At 40.8% G+C, this 10,565-nt stretch overlaps 1 protein-coding gene across 1 annotated transcript; it reads right to left on the reverse strand.

The window, feature by feature from the left end:
- Positions 1 to 2,804: 2,804 nt before the first annotated feature.
- LOC142149614 (phospholipid scramblase 3-like) lies at positions 2,805 to 9,292 on the reverse strand. The gene is made up of 6 exons (XM_075204937.1): positions 9,200 to 9,292; positions 9,067 to 9,098; positions 7,463 to 7,643; positions 5,482 to 5,631; positions 4,723 to 4,884; positions 2,805 to 2,897 (listed from the first exon to the last, which is right to left on the reverse strand). Exons 1-6 carry the CDS (start codon positions 9,290 to 9,292, stop codon positions 2,805 to 2,807), a joined length of 711 nt encoding a protein of 236 aa, XP_075061038.1.
- Between the last annotated feature and the right edge of the window lie 1,273 nt (positions 9,293 to 10,565).

Genomic DNA, 10,565 nt, shown 5'->3' on the forward strand with positions numbered 1-10,565 from the left:
GTCAATTTTTGATTGCAGCCAATTAACCTACCAGTATGTTTTTGGAGTGTGGGAGGAAACTGGAGCACCCGGAGGAAACCCACGCAAACACAGGGAGAACATACAAACTCCACACAGATAAGGCCATGGTTGGGAATCGAACTCATGACCCCAGTGCTGTGAGGCAGACGTGCTAACCACTAGGCCACTGTGCTGCCCAAATACAAATACTTTGTAACCTTTGCATTCTAGCTGGACAAATATTCAATATGATGTAGTGTATACCCTTGTGTATCAAACCATTGTCCCATAGATTGTAAGCTTGCAAGCAGGGCCCTCTTACCTCTATGTATATCATCATCATCATCATCATCATTTATTTATATAGCGCCAACATATTCCGTATGTATTACCCAGTATTATTTTATAACTGTTTGTTCCCAATTGTAAAGAGCTACGGAATCTGCTGGTGTTATATAAATAAATGTTGTTGATGATGATGATGATGATATGGTGGAAAATAACAAGATAATAATTATATGATAGCAATAAGATACAAAATATCTGAAGAATAATATTAACCGAACAATAGAGTGCAGTAATAATATTGAAGGCTATATTATTATTATTATTATTATTATTTTTATTATTATCCTTTATTTGTAAGGTGCCACAAGATTTCCGCAGTGCAAACAGTAAAGTAGAACATACAAGGTATAACAGCACAGAACAATAAATGAGTACTACTTAGACTTCAAAAGCCCCAAGCAAGGCCTGTACCAGTGTAACTTGAGCAGAAGCAATACGTTTTGAGACAGAAGGGAAAAGTACCCTGCTCGTAAGAACTTACATCCTAAAGGAAGGGTAAACAGACAACAGGCACAAGGGGGAGTCAGTGGAGGGTATCTAGGGCAAAGGGAGCCTATAAGGAGGAAGGGGGGTGGGAGAGGTGAGGTAAGAGCATAGAGAAATGGTTAGGTGGATAGTTGGTTGGCTTTTGAGAACCGGTGAGTTTTCAGTGCCCATTTAAAGGTACACAAACTAGGGGAGAGTTGGATAAAAGGAGTGCGGTCATTCCAATGAAGGGGGGCAGCCCGGGAGAAATCCTAGATTTGGAATCCAGATGTGGTGATCAGAGTAGATGTGAGGCATGGTCATCGGAGGTATATGGAGCGGTGGAGTGAGAGTGGGCATTGTAGGTGAATGTGAGAGTGAGGAGATTGAAGAGGATTCTGTAGAGGAAGGGGAGCCAGAGTACAGCCAGGCAGAGAGGGGAGGCAGAAGAGTGACGTGAGAGGAAGATAAGTCTAGCGGCCACATTGAGCATAGAAGGAAGGGGAGCGGGGTGGAAGTGTTGGAGGCCAGTGAGGAGAAGGGTACAGTGGTTGAGGCAGGAAATGATAAGAGCATGGATAATAGTATATAGACAAGAAGAAGAGATAATATATGAAAAAAAATAACGATAGCGCCTTCAATGTAGTATAATAACAACAATAGTAAGAAGACACTATATATATATATATTTATATATATATGACCACATATACAAGGCCCATGAAACAAGCTGTCTATCAGTATCATGTTAATCTACCACTCTTTGAAAGGATCACAGGTTTGCTTGGTAATAAAGAGGGGATACACTCTCAATTTACCCTCAGCCGCACACCTTGAGGCCAAGAGTCTGAATGGATGACTAGTATCAATTCTGAAGAAATAACTTGCAAGATAGAAAATGAACATGGGAGATGTAGTCCCAGTATTACTGTTATTATGTGGCAGGTAAATCACCACGAGATACTGTCCCTTGAATGCTTGTAGACAAGTGTAGATAAGTGGAGTAGTTCCTTGGGTAACAAGCACTACTCAATGTATAAGAAGGATGAGAGAAGGAGTTGTCCCAGCAGTGTAGGGTAACCCAAGGCTGTACCTCTGTCTCAAACAGACTATCACATGGGCAGTGTTACTCACATGCAGCAGACTCTGATGAGTGCTGGAATTTTGAAGGGTTATTTGAACCCAAATCCAAGACTTAGCATGACCTCCAGTCACTCTTCTTCAATAAGTCATTGAAGAAGGGGCAGCAGCAATACCAGCAGCAGGAACCTGAAATATTGGTGAAGAGACAAGACAAGCAGCAGGTAGCGAACACTCCTTGGTCTGGAATTTGACTTTCTCCATTACCCTGGGCTGAACCTTGACTTCCTCTGTTCCTCTGGCACTAGAGCTGGGCTCCCTTAGTATCTTATTATATGGCTGTGACAGATTCCCCTCTGGGATTATTAATTCTAACTGATCTTCTGGCAGCTAACTCTTGCAACATTGCAGCTCTGCCTGGTTGGGGACTAAAAAGGAAGCTTTGTCTGTAAGGTGTGTAGCTCTCTCAGTCAGTATTGCAGCTTGTTCTGTGAGACATGTAGTTCTGTTCTAGCACACCCTGAGACCTGCCGGCTTGGCATTCTGGGAACTGTAGTTTCTGACACCCAAAGCTGCATTGCATGGCCCCCAACTGCAAGAAACTCCTTCTTTCATGTTAATCAAATCCCCCTGCAGATGAGGGCTGGGTCCAGAGATTACATATAAAATGTTTGCAGCACTTCCGCTGTCTCATCAGAATATGTCTCTATGGAGTCTTGGTTTGGATGGGGGTTAGATGTATATATATCATGCTATCCATCACTATCATTATGTCTCAGTAGGGTAGGTTGCTTGGAGCATGGTGATAGAGTACTCACTTTCTATGAATGCCATAAATATGATGCATAGCTGCCCATGTACTATAATGTCACACAGCACACTACTTATATACAGATATTTCCTTATCCTCATTAAATGAAGACACCTGCAGCACTTGCAACACTTGCAGCACCTGCGACACTTGCAGCTCTTGCTTGACTTTGCTCCTTGTGATACAGAAGATCCTGGAATAGACAAAAAAATTCAAGTTCCTAACAATGGACATTTTCTCATTTTGCATTAAATACAAAGGAACGGAGTGTATGGAGGGCAGATCTTGTGCCAATACTGTATACGTTTATAAAGTTATGGACAAGAGACCGACTAATCTAAGTGTTGGAACGGAGAAAGGATATGTAACAAGATGATATATCACTTGCATCACAACATTTGTTATTTATGTGATTTAACGTGAGTGGAATTTGATATACAAAGCTAAAAACTAAAAGGCAATTGATGCTCTGAATAGATAGATTGTGAGCCTCCGAGAAGGACCCTCTTACCTCTCTCTATGTCTGTATTACCCAATATTGTTTTATTACTGTTTGTTCACAATTGTAAGGCGCTATAGAATTTGCTGATGCTATATGAATAAATGTTAATAATGATGATAATGATAGGTAATATTAAAAGTGGTGTATATACCCACAGCCTTCCCAGACAGTTTGTGGCCAACATGGTTCGAGTGCTATCTCCATAAAATCTAGATGCTTAGACCAGGTGATATTGGGCTACAGAGATGGAGATGGTAAGTTAGACCTCTCAAAGATCTATGAGTTTATTTGTTTGGCCACAAACGGCCTCAATGAAGGTCTCAATTTTGTATCATTCTTGAACTTAGAGTAAAATTTGATGTATTACTTTGGTTTTACAAAACAGGATATCTTTATTTAATAAAGAAATGAGGAGCCTCATAAGACAAGTGTTCCCGTAGGAAAATGGACCCATAGAGAAATGGAAACTTAAGCAAGTGGACTCTTAGACAAGTTTACCCTTAGGAAAGTGGACCCTTATGTTATTATTCCTAGTATGAACTCCAGGGAGAGGCAATCATGTTTTAGAAAATAAGTTGTATTTATTAGAACCGAGATACACAGGAACTAATAGGTGCAGACAATTGTAAACGGCAACTCAGTTCATAGGAATTGCAGGTTTTAATACCAGAAATAGCAGGTATACTCTGATAACACAATAAGGTAAGATGCAGGGAATGGAAGGACTAGTCCATAGAAGCAGCTGGTTCCAAGGTATAAATAGTGAACTGCATCACAGGGTAACAGGTTTACGAGGTATGACTCTGATGACACTATAAGATACAGATACAAGGAGACACGAGTAAAGAGAGCATCAGGCAAGCCATAGGGTCAAAAGTCAGGGGAACCATCAAAGTATCAAGGAATAGGCAAGGGGAAGGTCAAATCAAAGCCAAGGGTCAGGGTCACAAAAAGTGGTATAAAAACGTAAGAACAATCAGGGGTTAATACCAAGAAGCAGGTCAAAAAACAAAAAAAAGGTTTCACAGCAAGCAGTAGTAAGGACAATAGATGAACTGCACAGGTTGCAGGGAAAGGCAGTCTCTTAAAGGCCAGCCACAGGTAATTAGCATCCAGGAGCAAATGAGATTAACTCCTGCAGGTTAGGAGAATAGTCCGAGTATTGCAGCAGCACCTATGGTAGTACAGAGGTACTGCAGGCCAGATTTAATATAATGGCAGAGTCCTAACAACTTAGACAAGTGTTCTTTTAGGAAGAAATGGAAACTTAAGCAAGCAGATTCTTAGGCAAATGTTCCCATGAGAAAGTGGACTCTTAGATAAATGGACACCTTGGGAGAGTGGACTCTTAGACAAGTGGACTCTTAGAGAAATGAACCCTTATACACTGTTACAGAACAGGATGAACTTTCAGCACAGTCCAAACTAATTCATATATCATGAGTGCAGTCATAGGAGACAGGATTTCGCACATATACTCAGTGAGCACACACTCGGGACTCACAATTATACTTACAATGAATATGGTGCAGGCTAGCAGCATGGCCTTCATAGTGACATCCAGATCATTTGGAAACCGAACAATGTAATTATCGCTGCCATTGCATAGTTGTTTACAGAATCCCCGCCACACACGTGTGATGACGCCCACTGACACTGATTTATCAGCTGACTTTACCTGTTGGCACAAAAGAGATACAATTGTTACCCCAGAGAATCTAATGCTAACCGGACCCCAGATTCTCTGCCAGGAAAAACACCATAACATCATCAACGGGAACAGTAGAATAATACGAAAGGTGACAATATGACACAGAGGTATAACATGAAAGGGAGATAAATATGGGCAGATATTCCAGTAGTTTTGGTTTTATGTATATGCTGAATATGTTTTACTTTTAAAAGTTCTTTTTGAAAAACTGTTACAATCTTCTTCATAAGATTAAAAAAAATAATTTATGAAGTAACAAGTTGTTTGAAAAAACATTTGTGATGTAAAAAATACTAATTATTTTTATTCGCCAGTTTTATCTTTAATTTGTTTTTTTGTAAAATTTAAAAAGAATTCCATAAAATTGGAGTTATTTCTGGTGTAACATAGAACTGAGCCAAGTTTTAGTAATGTACAAATGATTTGGGGATTGTTGGGGAAATTAAAGTGTTGATTATTCTAAGAGAATATGGATTCACAGAGACTTTATATCAGGTTTAGGAATAAACTGATTCCCTGAGAGGTGACAAATGAACCCAAAGTACTGACAGGAGGAGGACTGACCTGGTAGGTGACATCCGACATAAATCCTTCTCCCCATCCTGGACATTTTACTGTAAGACAAACTTGATGAGACGGGTTCAGGATGTTAAAGGATGCCCAGTTCTTCTGTATGTAGCCGAAGGGCTCCCCCGAGGAACCGGAGATCTGCAACTGAAACACAAGGACCGATCACATCAGATTATCACACAGCATAGTGATGGCCTAAGTATGTTCTACCTTGTCCGATATCCATTGCTGGGCCTACATCTACATTTGTACCTCACCGGTCAATATATATCTGTACCTCACCTGTCCATGTATATCTGTATCTCACCTGTCCATGTATATCTGTACCTCACCTGTCCATGTATATCTGTACCTCACCTGTCCATGTATATCTGTATCTCACCTGTCCATGTATATCTGTATCTCACCTGTCCATGTATATCTGTATCTCACCTGTCCATGTATATCTGTACCTCACCTGTCCATGTATATCTGTACCTCACCTGTCCATGTATATCTGTACCTCACCTGTCCATGTATATCTGTACCTCACCTGTCCAAGTATATCTGTACCTCACCTGTTCATGTATATCAGTACCTCACCTGTCCATGTATATCTGTACCTCACCTGTCCATGTATATCTGTATCTCACCTGTCCGAATATATCTGCATTTCACCTGTCCATGTATAATTGTCTCTCGCCATTTCACCCATCCTAGAGGTCTTTATTTCATATCTCACCCATAGTAGAAGTCTATGATTCATATCTCATCCATCCTAGAGGTCTATGTTTCATTTCTCACCCATCATAGAGGTCTATATTTCATTTCTCACCCATCATAGAGGTCTATGTTTCATATCTCACCCATCATAGAGGTCTATATGTCATATCTCACCCATCGTAGAGGTCTATATGTCATATCTCACCCATCGTAGAGGTCTATGTTTCACATCTCGCCTATCATAGAGGTCTATATGTCATATCTCACCCATCGTAGAGGTCTATGTTTCACATCTCGCCTATCATAGAGGTCTATATGTCATATCTCACCCATCGTAGAGGTCTATGTTTCATATCTCACCCATCATAGAGGTCTATATGTCATATCTCACCCGTCATAGAGGTCTATATGTCATATCTCACCCATAGTAGCAGTCTATGATTCATATCTCATCTATCCTAGAGGTCTATATTTCATTTCTCACCCATCATAGAGTTCTGTGTTTCATTTCTCACCCATCATAGAGGTCTATAAGTCATTTCTCACCCATCGTAGAGGTCTATATTTCATATCTCACCCATCATAGAGGTCTATGTTTCATATCTCACCCATCATAGAGGTCTATTTTTAATTTCTCACCCATCATAGAGGTCTATGTTTCATATCTCACCCATCATAGAGGTCTATGTTTCACATCTCGCCTATCATAGAGGTCTATATGTCATATCTCACCCATCGTAGAAATCTATATTTCATATCTCACCCATCGTAGAGGTCTATGTTTCACATCTCGCCTATCATAGAGGTCTATGTTTCATATCTCACCCATCGTAGAGGTCTATGTTTCACATCTCACCTATCATAGAGGTCTATATTTCATATCTCACCCATCATAGAGGTCTATGTTTCACATCTCGCCTATCATAGAGGTCTATGTTTCATATCTCACCCATGGTAGAGGTCTATGTTTCACATCTCGCCTATCATAGAGGTCTATATGTCATATCTCACCGATCATAGAGGTCTATATGTCATATCTCACCCATCGTAGAGGTCTATATTTCATATCTCGCCTATCATAGAGGTCTATATGTCATTTCTCACCCATCATAGAGGTCTATGTTTCACATCTCGCCTATCGTAGAGGTCTGTATTTCATATCTTAACTATCGTAGAGGTTTATATTTCATTTCTCACCTATTATAAAAGTCTATATTTCATATCTCACCCATTCTAGTGCTCTATATTTTGTATTTTTGTCCTCATATCTTACTATGGTGTCCCAGCTGCAGCATTCGTACGGCAGAATAAGGTTTAGGACATTATGACCCTGGGTGTTTCGGACTTTTACATCCATCCGGGGCCCGCAGCAAACACGTTCCTCAACCCCTTGGTAGACGAGAAGTCCATCAGGGCTGAGCAGGTCATAGGTACAGTAGCTCTGGAACATGCTGCTCTCTGAAATGACAGCGGTGATTACGGGACACGTGTAGAATTCAGACCTCTCGGCTCACAAGGAATTGGCAGCAGACCAGGGCCATCTTAACAACATTATGAGCCCCCAGGCATAGCAGTGCACCGGGGCCCCTAGATATAGATATAGATATATAGATGTACACAGATACAGATATAGATATATAGATATAGATATATAGATGTATACAGATACAGATATAGATATATAGAGAGAGAGATAGATAGATGTACTTGCTCAGTGACCCTTGTAGCTGTTTTTGCAGGTTTTATTCTTCTGCAGGATTATTTATTCTCATTAAGAGCCGTGCCTATGGGGCCCCCTTGCCTATGGGGCACCCGGGCAGCTGCCCATCGTGCCCAATGGAAAAGATGGCCCTGCAGCAGACAGATATTGGAAAGGTGAATATTTCTGAACATTTTACGGGGACTCTGTTCAGCCAACTTACACATACAGCAGTTTGACAAAAAGAGGGAGATTTATCCAGAATATTTTCCAGTGGGAACTTACTCTCAAACTAAAGAGAGAAAATCGATCCATGAAACTGCTATATTTCCCTCCTGTACTTCGCTTTACGCCTCCATGTGTGAGAAGAGGGTGTGTCCAGAGGAGGGGTTGGCGCTAGGTTGTACTTACATAGTGGTATAACATGCAGCATGTGTGTCACCCTCTCCCCTACTCTGTCGCCAAAATCCAATGCATTGTTTAATTGCTAAATATTACATACTCCAGAAACAGAGAGTTACTGCTCCATGTACATACACTACAGCACATGGAGGGTTAATGGCCTGTGTTTTGTAATTAGGTTTGGATGAAATAGAGTTAGTAGGGCTTGATGCTTAAGCTTTAAAAACCATTCTCTGAGCATCTATCTGTCACAAATTGGGAGTAGCTTACGGTAAAAAAAGCATGGAAACTAGCGTACTCCCACCCATGTACACATCTCGAGACGCGTGCACCTGCGCATCATATGCCCCTGGTTTACGACAAGTCATCATCAGCAGCATAATTATGTACCTGCCCCGTAGCCGGGGCAAAAGCTATATCTCCTGACAGGCGTATGACCGTATTCCTGCAGGTCTGTATGAGACGCTTTCACTGTACTCAACGGACATCAGAACTCCCCTTCTTGTTCTGCCTCTCTGGACGGAAGGAATCATAAGTGTCAGATATGCGCATGTATATATATATATATATAGGTGCATTTACGTGTGATCACTTTGTAAGACCGAGCAGAGTGATTTCACCCAAATACCGGACACAAACCAGCACACGTCCCACTCTGCACCAGTGTGTGTGCCTGAGGTCTACCTTACAATGGCGTTATTACTGCCTTATCCCATGGACTGACTACATTGGACAAATCAGGCTTTATGTTTTATTAAACAAATTAAAGATAAAACTTACGAGTCTGATTAACATGAAACTGGTCGACCTGTGAAATAAGAGAGAGCAGAGTCAGAATGTGACACAGACCCATCCTCCACCCTCCCCAATATCAAACAAAGACCCCCATCGCCAACACACCATCATTACCCTTACTATAATCACCAACACCCCCATCATTACCACCATTATAATCACCAACACCACCATCATTACCATTACTATAATCACCAACGCCACCATCCTTACTCTCACTATAATCACCAACACCCCCATCATTACCATTACTATAATCACCAACACCCCCATCATTACCACCATTATAATCACCAACACCACCATCATTACCATTACTATAATCACCAACACCCCCATCATTACCACCATTATAATCACCAACACCACCATCCTTACCATTACTATAATCACCAACACCCCCATCATTACCATTACTATAATCACCAACACCCCCATCATTACCATTACTATAATCACCAACGCCACCATCCTTACCCTCACTATAATCACCAACACCCCCATCATTACCATTACTATAATCACCAACACCCCCATCATTACCATTACTATAATCACCAACACCACCATCATTACCACCACTATAATCATCAACACCACCATCATTACCATTACTATAATCACCACACCCCCATCATTACCATTACTATAATCACCAACACCCCCATCATTACCCTCACTATAATCACCAACACCCCCATCATTACCACCATTATAATCACCAACACCACCATCATTACCATTACTATAATCACCAACACCACCATCCTTACCCTCACTATAATCACCAACACCCCCATCATTACCATTACTATAATCACCAACACCACCATCATTACCACCATTATAATCACCAACACCACCATCCTTACCATTACTATAATCACCAACACCACCATCATTACCATTACTATAATCACCAACACCCCCATCATTACCACCATTATAATCACCAACACCACCATCCTTACCATTACTATAATCATCAACACCACCATCATTACCATTACTATAATCACCAACACCCCCATCATTACCATTACTATAATCACCAACACCCCCATCATTACCATTACTATAATCACCAACACCCCCATCATTACCACCATTATAATCACCAACACCACCATCATTACCATTACTATAATCACCAACACCACCATCATTACCATTACTATAATCACCAACGCCACCATCCTTACCATTACTATAATCACCAACACCACCATCATTACCACCATTATAATCACCAACACCACCATCATTACCATTACTATAATCACCAACACCCCCATCATTACCATTACTATAATCACCAACACCACCATCATTACCACCATTATAATCACCAACACCACCATCCTTACCCTCACTATAATCACCAACACCACCATCATTACCATTACTATAATCACTAACACCACCATCATTACCATTACTATAATCACCAACACCACCATCATTACCATTACTATAATCA

The sequence above is a fragment of the Mixophyes fleayi genome, chromosome 4 (assembly GCF_038048845.1).
Source record: "Mixophyes fleayi isolate aMixFle1 chromosome 4, aMixFle1.hap1, whole genome shotgun sequence".
NCBI lineage: Eukaryota > Metazoa > Chordata > Amphibia > Anura > Limnodynastidae > Mixophyes > Mixophyes fleayi.